General features: G+C 37.1%; 1 protein-coding gene across 3 annotated transcripts in view; it reads right to left on the bottom strand.

Moving 5' to 3' along the window:
- The window catches only part of MGARP (mitochondria localized glutamic acid rich protein), a 45,431-nt gene that overhangs the window by 18,271 nt on the left and 4,167 nt on the right, over positions 1-22,993 (bottom strand). Inside the window, exons 2-6 of one of the 3 annotated variants that reach the window (XM_054029742.1) lie at positions 22,441-22,544; positions 21,135-21,240; positions 15,655-15,885; positions 9,229-9,364; positions 7,689-8,133 (exon numbers count right to left, since the gene is read on the bottom strand). In XM_054029742.1, the coding sequence (XP_053885717.1) occupies positions 9,255-9,364; positions 15,655-15,885; positions 21,135-21,240; positions 22,441-22,544 (551 nt within the window). In that variant the 3' untranslated portion in view covers positions 7,689-8,133; positions 9,229-9,254. Of the gene's footprint in view, positions 1-7,688; positions 8,134-9,228; positions 9,365-15,654; positions 15,886-21,134; positions 21,241-22,440; positions 22,545-22,993 lie in introns of those variants that run through there. The other 2 variants (XM_054029740.1, XM_054029739.1) reach the window with 2 other exon arrangements.

Here is a 22,993-nt window from a genome sequence, read left to right as displayed (position 1 = left end):
TCATGACATGTTTTGCAGTTGTAGTGCCCGGATGAGTGCCTTCAGCTTTATCTTGCAATTCATGCAAACCATCTTTGTCAATGGTACAGCCACAATATGTAACAATCTTTGAAAAATTCACATTCCTTATTTGCTTTAAGGCCATACTCAGCCTTGCAAGTGGAGATTCTCAAGGTGTTCAGCACTAGCATCTGTGACCAATATATCATCCAAATTAACACCGAGTGCCAGGAATACCCTGTAGTACCTGGTCCCTGGGTCACTGCCAAATAGTGGGTTTGGATGCAAGCCACATGCTAGCCTCTTATATTGAAATAAGCCCTTTCATGTGTTAATCACGAGGTTGTATTTACCACTGTGTTCAATCTCCGTTTGTAGATAGAGTTGGGCTAGGTTGATATTGGAGAAATGCTTTCCACCAGCTAATGAGGCAAATATAGCTTCTATTTGCGATAAAGGATATTGATCCTCATGCAACACTGGGTTAGTGGTAACTTTGAAATCACTACCAGTAGGGACAGCCACATTCTTTTTCATTACTGGTACTATAGTGATGTTCTATTCTCTCCAGTCAACCTTGGAAATAGTTCCAGAATCTTGTAAATGCTGATGCTCTGTCTCTACTTTTGGCTATATAGCAAAAAGTACTGGACAAGCTTGGTGAGATTTAGGAATTGCTCCTTCTTCAAGCACAAATTTTTGCTTTCATACGTTTTAGGGTTCTGATACCACCTTGAAAGACATCAGCTGTCTTGTCCAAACGTTCATCTAAATTTTTGTTTTGGGCTGGAGTTTATAAAGTTAAGTTTGGTTTTGTTAAGCCTACAGACAATGCAGGTGTTTCTAGACCAGCTGAATCTCTCTTAGCCATTCTCCATCAATAATACATAGGGTGACCAGACAGCAAGTGTGAAAAATCGGGACGGGATGGGAGGTAATAGGGGCCTATATAAGACAAAACCCCAAATATCGGGACTGTCCCTATAAAATCGGGACATCTGGTCACCCTAATAATACAGCAGCCCATCACTTCACAACATAAAGGTTTTGCACATAAATTTTATAGTAAAAGGTTACTTTTACTGTAATAACACCCAGGGAAGCAAGGATTTCCCCTGTATATGTTTTTAGATTCAGTGAGATTTTCTGCAACTTTACCTCTCAGTAGCCTGTGATAATCCTACAGGAACTGCAGACCCTGTGTTAAGGTTTGAAATGGAGCTTATTCGTTCCACTTGTAATGAAATCCAAATGACACTTCATTTGTCTTAACAGTTGTAGAGATGCTGTAACATGCTCTGTGGACTCTATCAGTGGTTCTCTAACTTTTGTACTGGTGACCTCTTTCACACAGCAAGCCTCTGAGTGTGATCCCCCCTTATACATTAAAAATACTTTTTTTATATACTTAACACCATTATAATTGCTGGAGGCAAAGCCTGGTTTGGGGTGGAAGCTGACAGCTCGCAACCCCTCATGTAATAACCTTGTGACACCCCCCCCGAGAGGTCCTGACCCCCAGTTTGAGAACCCCTGCTCTATATTGTCATCTGCCAGCTGATTACTTTGAAATCCTCTGATATTGCCCTTGTGGGGAGGTGATTATGCTTTTCCCCCCAATCTGCACATTTTCTGCCCGCACCCCCAATTTCTTCCTGTTTCTACAGATTGTGTCCTTAAACTAAAAATCATTTGCATTGTGAGACTGTTTCCCACAGTGAAAGAATACAGGCTTTGAGCATTTTCTGTGTTGTGCTTTCTATGTGTGACCCTCAGTTTATTTGTTGCCCATATCACATGATGCTGTTACAGCTCCATGACATCTTTGATAGCTGTCTTCAGCAATTTCTAGCATGTTTTAGAGTCAAATTAGCCTTGGTCAACTAGTGTTTTTGGATTTCTTCATTTTGAACATCACATACAGTACTAACAGCTCCCTTAATTCATTATTTACAGTCTTTCCAAACTGACAGTGCTTTGTTAGTTTCCTTAATCCAGCCTCAGATTCAGAAATTGTTTCATTTTCTTCTTGAATCAGTTCATAAAAGCAGAAACACTCTGCAATCACCAGTGGCTTTGGGGTTGGGTGATTTGATGGAGTTTCCACAATCTCAGCAAATGTTTTGTCCTTGAGTTTAACAGGACCTGTTAGCTTACACAGCAGATTGTAAAATTTTAGCCCTCCATTACACTCCATAGAATTGCCACCTGTTTTCCCATCAGGTATTTCATTAGCTATCAGTATAGTTGGGCCAGTCCTCCACTGAGCTATCAAAGAAATCTGTTTCCCCCAAACAGCCAGATATTTCAATTTTTCTGAGTGAGCAACTAACTCATAGTCCCAGCAGCTGCAGTTTTCATCTCAGTTTCATTACTTATTAGGCCCCTGTAGTCACACATTGTTTCACTGTATTCCTGGACTAGGAGTTTGTCCTCAACCCCAATTGACTTGTGTGTTTTAAAGAACAGAATGTAATCTGAAGGAACCACAGGGCTCAGTGGGGTCCAAGTATCTGTTTACTAATGACAAACAAGGCCTACCTACTTCTACACGCAGCTGCTCAGTCTGGCAGGGTTCCAGTGGCTTTTAAAACACTCAAGTTAGAGTGCTCAAACTTTTTTAAGGGATATCTACTCTGTTCCTCTACAGTATTTCACAATTTAACTAAACTCCTAAACTAAGCTAGTTGCTTACATATCACACTGCTGACATCTAATGAAGATATTTCCTATACCTTTTAAAGGCAATTATAGACACTGTTGACTAAGACAGACACAATTTTTTTGTTGTAGTATTGTCCATGCCGACTAATTTCTGTCCTGTTCTTGGTATAAAAGGACAACTATTTTGGGAAGAAATATGTCCTTCCAAGCTAATTTTATAAACCTATGATTGCAAACACAAAACGTGACTGAGCAAGTGCCATCAGTGCCCTGGGACTGCTGTCAAAGCAGAGGATATCAAACTATTTCTGTTATAAAAACAAAATTCTGTATGTAGTTATGTGGTGGAGAGGAAATTGCTTATGAGAACAAAAGGAAATGGCAGATTATGACTGAATGCTTAGGAGAAGGGAATTGCGATGCTCCCAATAGCTTATTTCCAATGGACTGAACATGGTATGAATCTAAAGCCTGCTTCCACCCTGAGAGGTAGGTTTATAAAAATGCCCCTTCTTAATCAATTGAAGATCTACTCCCTGGATATATTAAGAATCACATCTGCTGAATTTAAAGACATTTTTACTCCTAGAAGCATTGAGCACCAGCACAGTTAAAACTGTGACAGAACAGGCTGCTCTACTCTTATGTAGCACCAATAGAATGAATGTTTCAATCAGCCATACTGCAGTCCTTTTGAAAGCAATGGGACTCAGGCCATGATCTCAACAGAATAGCGGTAGAGGTGTAACTGAGGGCCTAATTTGACCTGCAGAACCTTTATTACTGGTGATGACATGTGAGAAAGAAAGAACCCAGACTACCTTTTAGAGTCAAGGTTGAGTTTCGAGGGCTAGCAGTTTGGAAATAGATTTACTCAATTTATTAGTACCATATGAGATATGGAAATTGTCAGCTCTCATATATCAACAACATCCTTACAGCCATGCTTTAGGTAACAGACATACTTTAAACTGGCAAAGATTTCATTCCTGAGTAACCTGTGTCATTTTACCGATGGGAACGTGAGGCAGAGAGGCGAACTGACTTGCTTAAGGTCACACAAGAACAGAATTGTGAAAAATCCTCTCTCAGGTTTTTCCCACTTTTCCCTTCATTTTTTTAACTTGTCCCTCTGAAGTATTTACGTGAATTGTAATATTCTTGAAAGTTTTTTTGACATTAGAAACAGGCTGGAATTTCTATCCAAGAAAACTTTATTCTACAGGGTTAAAAATAGGAAGTGGTGAGGATAGCAAGGGACTTTTACCTACTGCAAAACAGTGAGTTATAGAATTGTCTATTAGGTAACAGGGAAGGGGGATGGATACAGCGAAGGCCACGGCAAGCATGTGGAACAAACTCTCAATGATGTTGTTGGAAGTGGGTGGATTTGGGAACTGTTAGAGACTTGGTTTAGTTAATTAATAACTTTCCTGAGTGTCCACATCTAGACGAGCCCTGAGAGACCACAAAGAATAGGAGTGCTCAAGGTCAACTGTGCTGTTTAATGAAGCTTTATACATTAAGCAGAAGAGTAGCACATTGGTGAGTTCAACAGTTCTGTAAGTGAGCTGTTTTCAACAGCTATGTTGTAATTAAAAGGTATCCATAATGCTAATTTAAGACACTGTTTAAAGCCTTGCAGCAACTATTCAACAGCAGCAGCTGTATTTAGGGGCAGCTCTGTACCTGTTCAAATACCCCGACTCAAAAAAAAATTCTGATTATGCTATAAGAAAAACTAAAAAGGCAAATACTTGTAGGTTTGAACTTTCTTTTATAAACAACAACATTACCTTAATTTAAAAAGGAAAAAAGGTGATACTTTGTCTTATGGAATTAATAATGAATTCCTTTCCTTCTTAGCATTTAAAATGGAAGATGGTAGCAGGGGAGGTTGTGTCACAATTAGTTGCATCAAAATGATGGAAAATTATGGAAGTAAAAATAGAACTATTGAATTCAGAATTGTCATATTGTAAAAAGTACTCAGCATTTAACAGTTCTGCCCGCTCAGTAACAGTTCAGCATGTTTATAGCACATTGGGATTGGTTTGGTTGAAACTTAGTAATAGTTTAGGTGCTGAAAAAAGCAAACAAGTTGGTAAAAGTATTGCTTTCTAGGCCCAGATACAAAAAAGCAGTAGGCCTAACTATCTAACTTAACTCGATTATTGTGTTCTTGTATTTTACTTATAGGGGTGTGAGCTTTTCAGTTTGGCCTGTTGTAATGTTTGAGGAATAAATATATTCACAAAATGAATATTATGTATTTTCTTCTCCCCCCCCTCCCCCTAAAATGTGTGGTTTATTCACACATTTTCCCCCTCCGAGAGAAGAGAGGGAGTTTTTTGCAGATTGGGGGAAGTCACAAACAGCCAGAAGTAGAAGACTGCAAATAACTCAGGAATAGAACTCGTATTATAAGTCAGTTATGCAGACTTGTACCTGAATCACAAGTTCTTCCTGCTACTACTTGTAAATTCTTCCTAAATTTTCTTCGTGCTTAATAGGAAGCAAGGTTTAACTGTTAAACTCAAAAAGTGATGTTAAGCTAGAAATAAACCAGGGACACAGAGCGGGAAAGGAATCTTTTCAAAAGTAAGAATTTACACTACTTAGGTATATAAAGCAATATTTAAAAAGCAAAGAAAACTCTATGAAAGAGATTGACTACTTCATTCAGAACCACATCTTCCATTTAATCAGTTACTTTTTCAGCCAAGAGAAGTCTGCTCTAATGCAAAATGTCATGTTCAAATAGTTCTTCAAAGAGTCTTTGCAGAACTTATGAAGCTAAAATAATACAAGTTGGCCAGCATAATACAGCTGGAATCTGCCTGGAGCTATGCATGTAAACAAGAGCAGGAGTGCAATGCAATGTCTTTCATGATTTAATCTACCTGCAGTGTATCCAGTGAATGCTGCATAGAGCAATGCAAAAGAAAAATATTCTCTCATAATAAACACTCATGAAAAGAACAGAAGATAAAATATTTTGTTAACAATTGTTGAACTTTGTAGCTAAAAACATCACATTCTAGTGCAACATAGAAAACAATCTATCAGTCTAATCTCAGGCCTGAAATATGAGTTTGCTGAATATATTAAAGGGGCAAAGCCTCAGAGTAGTCTCTATTTATGAATGAAAGCTTCATATAAATTTAGTATAAATAAAATTTACTGCACAGCTCATTAAAAAAGGGAAAGTTTTCCCACCCTATTCCTTAAAAAAAAAATTAAGAAAACTTTAGTGCACCCTTTGAATTGTAAAGACCTGCAAATATTATGGTAATCAACTTTTTTGGAATACACTTCTTTTTTTAAAGGGTAAAGCCATGTCTACACTATGGGTGCTACAGCAAGATAGTCATGCTGCTTTAACCCCATAGTGTAGATGCAGACTCCAGTGACAGAAGGGGTTTTTCCCATCTCTGTAGGAATTCCACTTCCCCGTGTGATAACTAGGTTGACGAAAGCATTCTTCTGGTGACCTAGCTGCCTCTACACTGGAGTAATTATTTTCAGAGTATCCTACTATTCTTGCCAAAAATATGCCAGATGTAGTTTAGGCAGAGGGATCCCAAAAAAAAATCCTAGCTCCAAACACCTCCCAGTGCTGGATACAGTTGAAACTTGGAGTCTCCTCCTTTTGGCACCAGACTAATTTCATAACTCATCCTGAACACAATGCTCAATTAATGTCCAAGGGGTTCTGGGGAAGTGAAACCAGAATAGAGAAGACTTGGGATTCCTGACCATTTGTGCCCCTATGTTATAGGTTTTACCCTCACTCTGGACTTTAGAGTACAGATATGGGGACCTGCATGTGAACCCCTAAACTGAATTACCAGCTTAGATCTGGTTTTGCTGCCACCACTCCCAAGTACTAACTCCCTGTCCTGGTTAGCCTTGAGAGACTTTTTTACCAATTTTCTGGTGAACACCGATCCAAACCCTTGGATCTTAACAGAAGGAGAATTTAACTATTCCCCCTCCTTTCCCCCACCAGTTCCTGGTGAGTCCAGATCCAATTCCCTTGGATCCTAACACAAGGAAAAATTAATAAGGGTATTAAAAATAAGACTTTTAATTAAAGAAAAGGAAGGTAAAAGAAAACACTCTGGGCGATAGCATACAAGCTGATTTTCAGACAACAGATTTAAAACACAGAGGATGTTCCCCTGGGCAAAAACTTAGTTACACAAAAATTACCCAATTTGATTATTCCCTAATGCCCAAGATAAGTTACAAAGAAAATAAACATAAACCTATTTATTCCCTTCACAAATACTCACTACTTGATAAGCGGCTGATTTTTGGAGCTTTCCCACTCCGGTTAAAACTGAAAACTGACTTAGACAAAGGGAACTTCCCTCCTTCCTTTTGAAACATTTTGTTCCCCCATTGGTTTCTTTGGTCAGGTGTCAGCTAGGCTAGGTGAACTTCTTAACCCTTTACAGGTAAAAGAGGCATTAACCCTTAACTATTTGTTTATGACACCCTATAACTGAGAAGGCCAGCCTTTTCTTTTATAATTCATCCATAAACCCTCCGAACAGAAACATGAGAAAAGGCTCCACCCCAGAGACAAGTATCTCTGGATCATAATTCCAACAGTTTAGAAGTACATTTAAAAATAACAAGCAAGGAGTTTGTATTTCTAAAAGTTTGTATTTCTAAATCCCTGTGTAACAATGAAATTGGTTTTCCAAGCAAACATCCTGCATGTTATTAGTCCCTAAGGTAGGTCATTAGCTCCTACACACATACACAACCCTCATTAATTCACATGAATGACTAGAAGACCCATGGCAAACTGGTGAATTTTGTGAGTTAGCAAGTGAGCAATTAAAAACCCAAGGATACAGCATTGTAAGAGATTTTATTAATTTGACAAGTGTAGTTTAATGTTGTTGGTGAAAATTCATATTGTGATCACAAATTTAGTAAAAGTAGGAAGTGTTTTCATTGTTAGGAACTCGTTGTTGTGTTTTATAGAAATATGAGAGCCAACTCACATCTTAGCTATTCTTGTTTTAATAAAATGTTTTCCACAGTGGTCTATTCTGATCAATTTCTGACAACTTAATATCTAAAAATATTAACTAAAATTAACATGGCACTAACAATCAAGTTAATGTTGCATAGTTTACATATGAAAGTGGTCAGTAAGAAATAATAGGATTTATGAAATCTTTCAAAAGTTTTTATACCATATTTCCCCTATCACCAAGACACATTTATTTTCTATAGTACCAGTTAGACTCAAGATATACAAATGAATCCACTGAATTATATCAATGTGGTGACTGTTTCCAAAGGAGCAACCAATGTGCACTTGTTACAGTAGCTCCCATGCAGTTTTGAAAATAATATTTACTGCAAGGAGAAATGTTGGCCTCAAGTATGTTCCCCCAATTATTTAGAAGAAATATCATGGGATTTTAACTTGCATTTGAACAGCCACTAGAAATGAGCAGAAAAGAACTGGTTTTAACATTGTCCAAAGAGTAGCATCACTAATATTCCCCAAACACTACCTTAGGGTCTAATAACTTGCAGTGAAATATAGTCCCTAGATATAGCCCATGTACTGTTCAGTGTAAGGTAGACATTAGCAGAGTTTAGGTTCATCCAGGATAAAACTGTTTTCTATTCTTTAAAATAGGACAATTATCCCAGGCTCAGTCTTGGCAGGAGGGTCTATATCTTTTATAATTTCATTAACCTAGATCATGTAACTACAGATGATCATTTTATCATTAATTATAAGCCATTTGTCTCAGTATGATTCATGGCCATGAGTTTCACGTTAAATCATTTTGTAAAGCTATTTCATCTGCATTAAATTATTGTCTTTTAATTTCACTGCCTGGCCCCTTGTTAGAAGAAAAGATAAACAGAAGCACCCAAACAACCATCTCTATACAAGTCATGATTTTATACCACTATCATGGTATTACCTATTGTCTTTTCTTTAAACCAGAAAGTTTTAGCCTTTTTAATCTTTCCTCACATATGGTTTTCCCCATACATCTAATATTTTTATTGCTTCTCTCTGACCCTTCTCACTTTCGATTGTATCATCCTTTTCTGAATCTGTTCAGTTCTGGGCCACCATTCACCCAACTTCAGATTCTTACAAGCTCTCTGTTTAAAAAAGCTTTCCCTAGAGTCCTCCCCCAAGGATTTGGAACTTGGTTATACTACAAGCACTATTACTCAGTGGCTCAACTACAAGGGAAAGAGTGAAAAGAAATAGGGAAGCAGCGGTCAGTGTATTGCAGTAACACAGACGAAGTATGAAGGTGGCAAGAGACGAGAGGGGGCACCTGAAAAAGAAATAGCTTAAAAACAGAAGAGTGCCCTGAAGAGGTGAATATTTGGTCGTCTTTTTCTTTATTATTTGTGTTACAGTAACACCTAGAGGCCTCAACTGAGATCTTGGTGCAACTGTACAAATAGTAAATGCTAGCCCCTGTCCTGAAGAGCTCATAATCTGCCTAGACAAGACCTTTGGTGGGAGAAAAGAGAGAGGCACAGAGAGGGGAAGTAACTCACCCAAGGTCAGACAGCAGGAATTGACCCTAGGTCTCCTGAGTCCCAGTCCAGAGCCCTTTCTGCCTCTCACCATAACGTCCAATGTGGAAGAGATCCCAAAGGGCAGGCAAGTGGGTTTCCCCCAGGTAACACTCACCTGATTAGGAAGACACATCATCATTCTATTGAGTACACTGAGGTGGTTTTTTTAATTGCTATAAAAGACATCAATAGTTTCATCAACTAGCATTCTTCAAGCAGTTCTCAAATGCCAGTTTATCCTTCTCCCATTATTAGGGTCGACATTAAAACAAAGGTGGACATGCACACGGGGTTGACATCACACCAGACAAAAGGATACAAAACATTGTACTCAGATAGGTTTTTTGGGCCATTGTGTACAGAGATTTTGCTGAACCTTATTACAAAAAGCAGTGACCCTCCTGCCTAGTGCAGTCTAGCTCTGTTGCTTTGAATGGAATCAGTGCAGAAACATTTAACATGGAAAACACTGGCACATTCACACACTAATCCTCTCCAAACCCATTTTACTCTCTCTCCCTAAACCTCTTCATGCCAGGACAGTACTTGAAACACCAAACTGACAAGATAGTCTGTACACAAAGGTTTACAAGATTGAAAATTAAATCACTTTTTCTGTCTTTAATTCAGTGGCTCTCAACTTTTCCAGACTACTGTACCCCTTTCAGGAGTCTGATTTGTCTTGCCTAACCCCAAGTTTCACCTCACTTAAAAACTACTTGCTTACAAAATCAGACAAACATACAAAAATGTCACAGCACGCTGTTACTGACAAATTGCTTGCTTTCTCGTTTTTACCATATATAAATCAATTGGAATATAAATATTGTACTTACATTTCAGTGTACAGTATATAGAGCAGTATAAACAAGCCATTGTATGCCATTTTAGTTTGTACTGCCTTCCCTAGTGCTTTTGATGTAGCCTGTTGTAAAACTAGGCAAATATCTAGATGAGTTGATGTACCCCCGGAATATCTCTGTGTACCCCATGGGGTACACGTGCCTCTGGTTGAGAACCACTGGCCTAATTTACTGCTTTTGAACTCATAAATTTTGCAAAAAGCCTGTTCCAGTGGAAATGGTTTTGCTGCTGCAGTCATTAGCTCTACAATTCCTCAACAGCACAAAGCACATAGAGAGCAAAAGAAGTGTATAAACAAGATGTGTTGCGCAATATTTGCAGTAAGTTATAATTAAACTGTACTCAAATTGGAAGGAAACATAAGAGGGATGTACCTACTTAATTTATGCTTTCATAAATATTTTGCCTGTTGTACAAATAATGATAAGCAATTCTTAGAATTTTTCCTCCTATTTTCAGTCAATGAAAGTAAGAGGAAGTATAGTATAACTACCTATAAGCCTCCCCCAACCCAGTTCAAGCACTTTGAAATATGCCAAAGCCTACAATCCATATGATATTTAAAACTCTTAAGGTAGTCACCTTTCAAGAAGAACACAAGACTGCTCAATCTTAACAGGTAAATTCAGATTAAAACACTTAGTTTTTGTAGTTTACCTTTGCCACTTTTGCCAATTTTTAGAAGTATGCTCTCAAGCATTTACTGCCCCATAGTCCATAGTTAATCTTGTCCTCCCACTTGATCCCAGATTGAGAGCTGTCCTAACAATACTTAGAGTTACAGATATCACAATCATTTCTATGGTAACAAATTGAGAAGCCTGAAACACAGGATTACAATTCTGTGCAAGATCAGGAAGTCAGGTTAAGAGTTCTTACGTAGGTCTGCAACAGCAGCCAAGAACAAAGTATAAGAAAAAACACTTTTTATTCGTCAACTTTTTGCAGTTTTGTTTCACAGTGAAAATACTCAAGTGTATATTTTTAGTTAGCTACTTATCCTAAAGCCCAGCACACGGTTTATGTGGTTTTCAGTTTATGTTTATTTTCAATCTATTTAAGAATCAGGATTTTGATTAAAAAAAATAAAGTTTAGAGATCCACTGATGAAGAGTGGTAGGTAATTTTTCTTTATACCATCACTCTAAATATATGGACGAGCTTTTTACTATCTATCAATAAAAGTGGTGCTAAACGGGTATGCCTACAAGCAGCTGTGCCGACATTAATTATCTGACTCTGAATCTACAGATAAATAATGGGAAGGAAGTAGGTATGTCGAAGCCTAAAATACATAGTAACTAATGTCTGTTCTGAGTTAACAAAACATGTTTCTGCTCCTGTGCTATTAATACCAGAGTGGAAGTAAATATTTATTGCATAAAAGCAGTCCAAATGCTCTCATAAATAATGAGACTCTTAGTACAAATAGTGTCCTATCAGTTCATGCATTGTTTAATATCTATACCCCAGGACTAATGGACCTTATTTAATGGCCTCTGAACACCTAATGCATGAACTGTAATATAGACTGATACTAACAAGTTTCACACAACAATATGGCACTTTGATTGCTCAACTTCTATGATCAGCCATTACTATGCAGAAAACTGGAGTTCAGAGTAACCTTCAGTCTCAGAAGAGTAACATGGAGGCAGCGATCGTGGCATCTTTAAAACGTTAGGCCCAGACCCCAAAAGATTCCTCTTGACTTCAGTGGAACTAAGTCCCCCATCCTGCTCTCATTTATTTAAATGAAACAGGATCAGCTCTTCATTGTGACCAGAACTGGTTGCAGGGCTGGGCCAGAGAAAGCAACACTTGGCAATGTGAAATTAGAGGCAATATATTTCAGAGTTATCTTGTTAAATATATAGACTGGCTGTCCAATCTCCATGTATCACAGGTACCAGTGAAGGGTTACGTTGGGGGTGTGGAAAGCTAGCTTTGATTTACTTGGTAAAATAGTAATTATCCTAATCAGTTGAATCTAGCCCCTTAAATATCTCTTTTTACACCCTGGAATAAAAGATGGATATTCACCAGTTGGATTCTTTATATTTCCAATTATATGGCCGAAGAACTTGATTTATCCCATGGTAAGTAGTGAAAGTTTGTTTGTATTTAACCTCCTAGAAAAAATACTTGCAACACTATGCAGGAGGCATGTCAAGCTACCAAACACAAGCTTTGAAAAGGGTACTTCTTACAAATAATTTTTACAAATGCAAGTATTTTAGTAAGTCTGCCTTTTCATTATCAGTAGAAGACACCTAAACATTTGAAAGGAAAATATTGCTATATCTGACTCTGCAAAAGCTTGTCAAGACCTAAGTTGTTTGTTTTTAAATAAGGAGGCTACATTAAACACTGCAGAGGATGGTGTTACCAGAACTTGTTTGATAAAGCAAAAGAAAAATTAATGTTAAAAAATGCAAACTGTTTACGGAAGGTAAGTTGCTTGAAAAATAACGTCATTATCCAGTCCTTGATCAGAGATCTGTTTGAAATTGACAGCTATTAACATGAGTTAGAATACCTTCTCCTTGTATCATTTCAAATAAGGAATCAGTGCTTTCTGTATTTTCTGCCAGGAAAGAGGGAATTGCAATTTTCATACAATTTCAAGTTATGTACTCAAAGAAGAAACTAATATTTAACCACTGAATATGCTTGTGATCCAGTATATAGTTCAGCTATATTGGCTGAGACTCTACATAGTGACCAGTGGAGTTTGGCATTATCTAACAGTATGCAGGTAAAACTGGTCTCTAGAGGTGCATTCAGTGCCAAATTATAGTAAAGGTAAAGATCATAATGTATCAGATTCAAGAGGGGACAGGCAGTTGCTACACTGGACAAGATATACCCTTCTATGAGAACATGACACTATTCATGGGGAGTGTAAGTACATGGTGGTGAGCTAAACCTTCTGCTATGTAATATTCTGTAATTAGAGTTTAGCAGAGAGCTGACTGAAAATGGTGAAAGGCTTTTTGTTGTTGTTTGTTTGTTTGATTGGTTCATGCAATTTCACACCCCACGTTCTGAAAACCTTGCAAAAACATTACATTTTTTCAAAATTAAACAAAATCTCAGAGTCCCTCTTAATCAAACATTTGGAAGGCAGGGTTGGCATTGGTACTGTTCCACTTTAGACTCTTGAAAAAGATAGTATTCTTGACTTGCAGCCCTATCAACTTCTGATCAATTTCAATAATAATTTGCACTTACATAGTACTTAAATGTTTAAGTAGGTCTCATAACACACCATGAGGAACCCAAAATTACTATGTCCACAATTAGACCATCAAATTCCAGTCTCAAACCACATTCACTAGAGAACAATGCCTCCCAGATAAGTACCTGGATCTTAGCTTCTACATCTATAGTAAAGTGGCAATTACACAGGATTTAAGATGTCTACAGCTATACATAGGTAGGTAAAACAGGAAAATGTATGAACTGCATCCAGATAAAGGAAACAGCAGAAAAGTCTTAAGAGAAGTTCTGTAATTTTTCTGCAACAGGACAGGGCATTGGCTAAAAGGGAGAAAAAAGTTATACAACTTCTAAGAAGAGCTGTGCAAATATTTTGCTGATCCCTGTGTATCTGGAGCTCTAATCTGCCTGCATTATTATAGGTTGGACTGTATTTCCCATGGAATTAGAATAGCTGTCTGCTAGGATTGTATAGCAATGCAGATTTTGAAAGATTCTCTGCTATTCTTTAATTCTGCTTTATAATTTCCTTAACTTGCTACTTCATATGCAGAATGTAAAAATCATTGCAGACATATTCATCAGATGAGGAAAAAAAACTCAGACAAGCCACCAGTGACACAGGTAATATCTAACAATACACAATTATTTTGAGAGCTTGACTACCCCACTGAATTGAATATGAATGAGTAATAGACTGCTTTTTTGTTTTAAACTACATTTATTACTCTATACATATACTTCATAACTGATTGCTTTGCAAACAGTTGTCTGTAGAAACTTTTTTTAAACATGAAAGAAAAATCCAAGCAGATCCAGAGATTTTATAGAAGTCTGCAATTAGAAATCCTGTGCAAAATGTACCTCCCTGGTTTATTTAGTAATAGGCAGTTGACACACACAAATTCAGCATTCTGTTTGCCAGTAAAAAAATGCTCTGAGCCAAAGTGGGTAAGCAGATGCAACTTACGAGGTCAAATGAAGTTGTCTGCTTATAGCAAGGCTGAAGGTAGCTCTGGTGTTATACTAGTCACTTCAGTATTGTGAATGCAAGACTTAGCCAATACACCTAATTTATGGAGGGTTTTTCATAGTCATTACTAAAAGTCCATTTCAAATCACCACAATTGACAACATGGCAGTCATTTTTAATAAAACCTCTAAAATCTGCTTTAATGTATTCCATAAGGCTGATGCTAGCTCGTTTGGCTGAAGAGGTATCATGCATACTCACAGTACAAGGTAAGTTCCAGGAACAGTACATTAATACTCATGTCTCCTATCCACCCAAGAAATTCCTAAACTACATTAAAATCATATGATTTATTGAAAGCTGTATCGATGTATTTTTCTTCCACGTTACATTCACACTAAAGACTTTAAAAAAAAAAATTCTTCCCTTCAAGACAGGAACTGAGACACTGCACAGCAGATCAAGTGCATATGTCTGTTTTTTACAAAAGACCTTGGATTTAAGTAGCTGTTACTTTCCTATCCACCATGAAATCATGATTCCTTTATGTCTCCCTACTGATATTAGCTGTTCCTTTCTGGAAGAACAGGATGAATGGATGCTCTATATTTCCAGCCCAGTCACAAGATTTGTTGCTAAAATCAATTTAGATTATTTGTGTAGTCTTTAAATAAAAGTCTCATTTTTAAAAAAATTGCATTTCAACAACGTACTTGTAGGTTTGCTTTTATATTGCTTTTATGATAAAGAAAAAAAACGTGTTAGTAGTTTTTCACTTATGTCCCAAACAAGGAAAAGCTTCAGAAGACTTGAGACATAACTAGACAAACAGCCTCCAACAAACCTTTTTTTGCCATCTGTAGCAAAGCCGTATTAAATACCTAATTCTGATTTTTTTTTTTTACTGCACTGTACAATATGTTCATCAAACTGACAGTTAAGTATCAGAGGGGTAGCCATGTTAGTCTGGATCTGTAAAAATTTCTTATGAGGGGGCACTAACACGTATATTCCCATCATGCTATTTGCCAGTGTTACTTTAAAAACATGTGGAAGAGACATGGAATGTAGAAGTAGTAAGGACCATTCATTCTCATGGTCTTAAGCACCAACTTTGGTGCCAGAGATGCTATGCTTTTAGGAAAAAAGATTACTGTAGTACGACTTCTTGAGAGTACAATTAACTTAAAGCTCGTGATTTGTCAAACAGATGATGGAATTAGTTTTCACTGCAGGTTAATTCCACTAGGAATAGTGCACTATTTGTTGCAAAAAGTGTAGAACTCCCTGTAATAAAAGATTTTTTTTCTTTGCTTTTGTTTTTTAAAAAATAATAATGAATTAACCTTGCACTTGGGCAGCCTCCAAACTAGCAGTGGCTTCCTGCTGTGCTGCTTCCACAGCAGAGGATGCATCTGCAACTGGCGATTCTTTTTCCACTTCAGCTTCTGTGGATACCATAGACCTCTCATTCTGTTCTGTAGATTCATCAGCAGTTTGTGCTTCAGCCTCTTCTGTAGGTGCCTCTGTGGCCTGCTCGCTTGCTTCAGTGACTTCAGCTATCTCCAGTTCATCACCTTTTAAGGATTTAGTTAATACAATAAAGCAAGTGTAAAGTGTATGCATGCAACAGGAAAACAAGTTCACCATTTGCTTTCACCATCTTATTTAAACTTACAATGAAAAAAATTTGTTCATTTTGTGGTTAAAATTTTCCATATAAAAGTCAAGGAACTCAAAGTTAGTCCCTGCATCAGATAATGTTTAAAATGTCATTAAGCCATATTATCAATCATTAGCTTAGCTTTACTACCATGTCACTATAATGGAAAGGAAAATATGGCTTAAAGCAAGTGGTAGACAACAAAGAAAATAATAGAATGAGTACGCACACACAAAGTGTGTCAGAAACCCATGCCAGAGGGATGTAAGATTTATGGGTCCAAACTGGTTCTCATTGAAGGACTCAATAGCAAAACAGATATTGACTTCTTTGGAAGTAGGATCAGAGTCCACATTCCAGCTGTACCCACTGGTGAAGTTATCTAAACATGGAATACAACACATTAACTGTCCTGCTTAGAAGCTCTTATGCAGTTTAGCACCATGTCAGAGTTGCAGTTCAAGAGTAATGGCATTCATAAATAATTAAGGAAAGTAAAGCCCACTCTCTCTATATATGGGACAGAAACAAAACAAAACAAAAACAACAGAAGACACTTATTAAAAAACTAGGTGTATAAAATAGAGAAACAGTTTGTAAACACTAAACTATAGTTGATCATCCAGAGACTGGAGATTCATGTAGCCATTTACGACTGATGATTTTCTTGTTTGCAAACCTGAGCTCTCTCTCTTTTAGGTTTGCCTGCATCTCTGTGTATAAAATTGTTCAGCAGCAGTGAAACCCCATGTTGTCTCATCAGAATGAACTAGTTCAGACTCAAGTGGGATTAAAAAAATAATTAAAATGAATACAGTCCAAGGCAAGAGGGCATGCAAAGAACACACACACATAAAAACCACACAAACATCATACAAGTTGGCAAATTGAAACAGTGCACCATGTGTTCATTGTTAGTTAACCCTCACACCAAATTCACCAGGTGAAGAACGGAACTGGAAAGAGTTGTATAACAGTTGCAGGCAGGCAGGCAGAGAAAGAAAATAAAAAAGCTTAAAGAGACATTGTCAGGCTAAAAAAATAATCCTGTTTTTAAAAATGTTAGTATTTTGGATTAAAAGGGAGGGCCATATGCCATTTACTTACTTTTTGCATTTCACTCAGTTAGGAGAATGCGAATAGATGGGGAGGGGGGCATTAAACTGACCAGTCAGTTTCACTCCCTGGTTCTCATGCACTAGCACAGGGCTGCATTGTTTGGGTTTAAACTCAAACAAAATCGGATTCCATTGGTTAAAAAACAAAACAAAAAAAACCCCTTCACACTAAATAGGATCAAGTTACCTGACTGTGTCCCTTAGTATCTTTCCAACAAACTAAGCTTTATCACACAAAGACCAGAGTAACAGGCAAGCTCAACATTCAATATACTTTATTGGACAGTCAAATATACAAGTGCATTCATTCAAAACAGCCAGCTCCTTAAAAATCTCAAAGTTGCCTTCTACAGGATATATTCAGTAGCTCAATATGGTTTGGCCTTGCAAATGTAAAGCTAGTATTTTTTAAGTCTCACAAGTGTGAAGTTTTACAGTAGAAGGCATAAAGTCATCCCAAGGTAGGCTGCGAGGTATGCAATGGTGAAGGATTATCTCTTTGTTTGTATTTTACATCCTCAGGTTTGGAAAGACAGATTTCCCTTGTATTTTATTCTGGAAAGTGTAAAAGTAGAGTAATGATTAGAAAGGCTGAATCAGCTTTTACAATTAAAAGTTAAATTAAGAAAAAATTACCACTAAAAAGCAGATCAGCATCAAGTTTGAAGAGGGGGACACAATAGAACAAGAAAGGAGGACACATAAGCAAATACATGCACTCAAAGGATAAAAAATGAAGTGTACTTCGTTGCGGCAAACATTCATTTTATAATAAGATAATTCCCTAAGATTTTCCACCACTATTTCTCATCATGCTCCTCCCAGAGACTTTAAAATCCACTATTACATTCTGTGTTTGTTAAAGTCTGGTTTATAAATCAATAGGAGTTTAAAAGGTTTGCTATTAAAGGTGGTTGCAATTTCTGAAGTTTTCAAATAACCAAATTAAAAATGAACTTGAAAAAAGCATTTGATATTTCTCCCTTTTTTGACCACTTCTATTTGCTGTATGCTGTAGTTCTTTTGTATAAATTATTTTGGGAGGGCTGTGTGCCTTCTGAGCATTAAGTATTTTTGGGAAAAAACATTTAACAGAGAAAATGACATTGCTTAATTTAAGGAAAGGAAAGACAAATGACTGGTAGAAAGTGAAGGAAATTCTCCCTCTAACCTAACCATCTATTCCCTGGTTGTAAATTCCAGTCCTTCTAGCCAAATGGTTGCCTCCTCTGTGTTACATTAATAATAGTAAGTAACTATAACTATTATTTGTATCATGCTAAGAGAGTGTACTGGGATGTGTTTATCTCTGTCCACTGTTTAGTACTGTTCCTCAACATCCAAAAAAAAAAAAAAAAAATCAGAAATTTCTCAAATAAGTCACTACCTGTAGCATCATCTAGCTTTAAAGGATTAAATTTTATGTTCTTCTGAATGGCAGGTTCACCAGTTCTCTAATTAGTTATTTCCACAACAAACACTGTGAAAAATAAGTATGATGACTAACTGCACTCAAAGGAGGTCGGGGTGGAGAAGTTGTGGGAACTGATTCTGTGGAGGTAGGGACGGGAAGCCATGTAGCACTGCTCTATGATGAGACACATGCTAAATACAGAATTAGGACTACACATAGAAGAAAAAAATAAGAGGGAGCAAAGACATTTGTGCTTTTGAGAAAATGAAAAATGTTAATCTAGGGGATTCTAAGATAGAAGGGAACAGAAGCCAGTTTAGGGAATGTGGGAGGAGAATTTGGGGGGGGGGTTAGGGAGGGGGAAGACGGAAGGGGAGGAAGAATTTTAAAAGCTACAGAAAGGGTAGAAATGCGAGAGCTGATTCAATGGTGGATTTGTATTATAAATTGAGGTTACAGCTATTCAAATGTTGAATTAAACGTGAAAACCCCAAGGCTGACATTTAGAGTCAGGAGTCTGATCCTGGGAAGGAGGTTGGAGAGAGGTTTCAGAGTGTAAGTTAATTTATTAACAGGCATGGTCATTAAAGAAGAGCACTGGAGGGCTGGTGGACAGTGGTGAACTGACAAAAAATAGAAAAGAAGGTATCTGAGCATCCTCCATTGATGGTCGCTTTACTGCTTCATCAGATCTTTGTGAAATACATCCAGGAGATGAAAGATATTAGGTATTATACAGTACAGATATAAAGTTGTGGGAAAAGATCTTGAAGATCGTTACAAAATAAAGGCTTGATTCTACATGGTATAAGGTACTCTGACCCCAATCCAACAAAACACATAAATACATGCTTAACTTTAAGCATGCAAGTGGGCCCATTCACTTCAGTGGGATCACACTCAAGCTGAAAATTAAGCACACACATGCTCTGCTGGATTAGGGCCACAAACCTCAGCACCTTGTAAGATCAAATCTCAGAGAAAGAATCCAATTAACTACCTTATGAAATTTTACTTGCCACTGGTAGACTTGTCTACCTCTCTCTACATATATCAGGCTCTTCAGGATAGGATCACTTTAAGACCATCCCAATATTGTACTGCATAGGCAAGTGTCAGGAAAAGGCAACATCTTTTTTGGTCTCATCACAGAAGTATTTTAAATTCTCACACATTTATCAAATAAAGACTTACATTTTGGGAAGAGCCAGTCAGTGTTTGTTTGCTTTTTGTATTTAAACTAACAAGTCCTAACACCTAAAGAGGAAATTTAAAAACTTACAATTTCCAGCTATTTAAGAATAGGAAAGAAATATACATATTTTATTATTTATAAGAGGAGTGTTAAAATCCTTTAATCTTAAACTTTAGAACTAGTGAAGGAAGTATGATATAACTTTCCCTCGCAAAAGTAATAGCAATCCAGTACAATTTAAGAGGGGAATCAACCTTTACAGAAGCAATCAGTTTCAAGTATGACTCTGTTCTGAAATGAGACTTTAAAGATGATGCTTTCTTATTCCAGAAATATGCTGCCTCATATTCAGCAAACTTTAGCCCTAAAAATCACATATACCAGCTAAGTGCCATCTCTTGATTTGTGAACTGAGCCCATTTGATTTGGCAATTGAAGCAATATATATATGGATCCCTACAATGCCATTTTACAGTTACTTTTCATAATGGAACTGCATTTAATGCTTTTAAAACCCTCAGGTCACTTTTAGCCTAATTTCCTTCCCCACCATCTTTTTTTTTAAGTTAGTAGTGTTAGGTTGCCATACACATTGTGTGAACTCTGGCACATACAAATAGACCAATATCTGAAACAGCACATAGAAATATGGGCAAAGTACACACCAGGGGAAAAACATAGTTTTCCATCTATATTAGACTAACTGATTAATTAAAAAAAGACTGTAAACTTCTGTACAATAATAACGCTAAAGAATAAGAAGATTCCATCATGAGTATTTGAGCTAATGATGTCTCTGCTCAACCTAACAGAGCTCTGTAATCCTCTAGTTCATTTAATTGGCTGTAAATTTAAATTATGTCAGTTAATCTTAACGTTAAACTAATGCTTGGGAGGCGGGAAGGCAAGAGGAAGAAATGGGTTTTATACCCAGTATTTTGAAAACTTAAACAAATGTCCCTCTCCCCAGCCTGCTAAGATTGGACTGTACAGCAATTGTGATGCATGGCCTGGAGCCAAACTGTTGACCAGGACAAAGATATAATTTCGCTTCACAAACAAACAAAAGGACAGAACTGGTTTTGACAGCGTTATTCATTTAGTCAAGTTTAATTAAGCTTTCAGTCATCAAGTTCTGTCACCCAATCTCCTATTACTGGTTCGTCTATTAACCATTTCCTTTCAAATGGATTTCTTCTAATTGGGTACCTACAGGATTCAGTGTCTTCTCATTAAGATTTTTTTCTCTGCAATTTAAACGGCAGCAGAATGATTTAAACTGATAAAGCAAGTAAAAGCTTCGGACTGTGGAAGAGACAGAGTATGGTAAAGGTCTGACTGTCTAGTCTGGAAATAAACTCCATTTCTTGTAGAATTTTTGTGTGCTGAAAGAAACATGGTAAAAACTAAAACAAAACAAAAACACCACAACTTACGCTGGGGTGGCCAGGGTTTTGGTTTCCACTCAGCTGTATTACTCTGCTGAATAGCATGAATACGTTCGTTGTACCTCTTTTTGTCTGACGTGATTGTTCTGTAGGCCTGAAAATAAAATTACATACCTGCACTTATTTCCACAGCTCTACTAATAAAGAGTTAAAAAAAAATCCTATGTTAACCAAGTGTTCTTCCCTATGTTGAAAGGTCACCTTAGATTGTTTAAAAAAAATTAAATCTACTTTAAATTTTAATCATACAAACTTTTAGTTTTAAATTTTGCCTCTCTCTCCTCTTGCAACGTGGAAACAAATTAGTTAGCCTCACATTCACACAACACTGCATTGTTTAGGAATTGGAGGTGAATATTTAAAAACAAAGAAATATTTCTGTTAATCTTTATGCTTTATAAACCCTAAATGTGGGGGTCAAAATTGACCCAATAGTCTTCATTTAATAAAAAATACTTGTCAATCAGCAGTAGAAATAGTTACAAACCAAATGCTTGAAGTAGAAAATTAAGCCTAATGAAAATAATAAAATGAGTACATTTTTGAATACTCATTGAGTGATAGATTTCATTCACCCACTAGAAGGTGTTATTTTTGGAGGCAGCAATTAGTGGTGGAAGAAACTGAGAAATTAAGGATTTAGCAAGAAGAAGTGGAAGAAAAAAAGTGGGCAAGACTTAGGAGGAGGGAGGAGACTGACTTTGGAAAAGGGGGAATAAAAAATGCATCACTCCATCATGAAAATGCTACACATTCACAGAACTGAAATATTTAGAAGACGGGAATGTTATAGTCTGACATCTGTGCTTCAAAAAATATGTTCGCAAGGAGCAATCTATTCAAAGGAGAATGGGTCTTGAACTGGGCCCAAGCATGGTTTGTTCAGACATGCCTGCAATCTTTATACCTGTTTTCTTATTAGCCAAGAACACAGAAAGAGGAAAAAGCTTGGTCTCTCTATTTCTGTACGCCTCTTTTACATTATCTCACTGCCAATGTAGAACAGCATCATTTGGTGTGAAATTCCCACTTCAAGAATCTCCAACATTGAAATTCAGCTTTACTTTGGAATAAGGGATTTCCCTCCCTTCCCTCCGCCAACTTGAAATATAATTATCCAGAACCCATCATCTCGTTTCCCTAGTATGGGAAGAGAAGAGGAGCTTGATTCACCAAGGAGCAGTGTTTCCATATTTTAAGTCCATGTTTGATTACGTGATCATGCTACATCTCCCCCATATGCCACTGATGTTAACTGCGTCTTTCATATACTCCTAAAACATGAGGCACTTACATAATATCCACCAGCAGTGCACGCCACACCAGCAAACAGATAGTAAATCAGGTTCTCCCCAGAAGAGCCGGGGACACTGCCAGATGACATCTGGCGAAGAGGTGCTGTATAAAACATTAAAATAACGTTAAAATAAAGTGCTAATAAAACAACAGAAAATATCATCTAACCTGAGATGCAGAGTGATGAATCTGTAGAAAGTTGAAACAAAGTCAGCTGATAAAAACAAAGAAAATTAAGCAAATACTTATTTAACTAAATGTAGCTCCACACTTGGTAAGTGGAGTATCTCACCATGAGAACATTACACGTGTGGTCCATGATGTGCACTGGCTGTCTATTAATTTAATCTATAAAGCCCTAAATGGGATATACCTATGTGTGAGAATGACTCTGTCCCTGTGTGATTCTGCCATAGTTGTGATCAACAGAGGCACTTAGCCCTGTCACTTTAAAGAAGAAGGATTAAAGGAGGCTGGGCATTCTCTGGGAGGAGTCCTTGGCTTTAGATTTACATATTCCTGGTCCCAATAGCTCAAACTTGGAGGTCACT

Source organism: Malaclemys terrapin, chromosome 5 (assembly GCF_027887155.1).
Source record: "Malaclemys terrapin pileata isolate rMalTer1 chromosome 5, rMalTer1.hap1, whole genome shotgun sequence".
NCBI lineage: Eukaryota > Metazoa > Chordata > Testudines > Emydidae > Malaclemys > Malaclemys terrapin.
The sequence above is the reverse complement of the archived record's forward strand: the minus strand, read 5'-3'. Positions and strand labels throughout refer to the sequence as shown.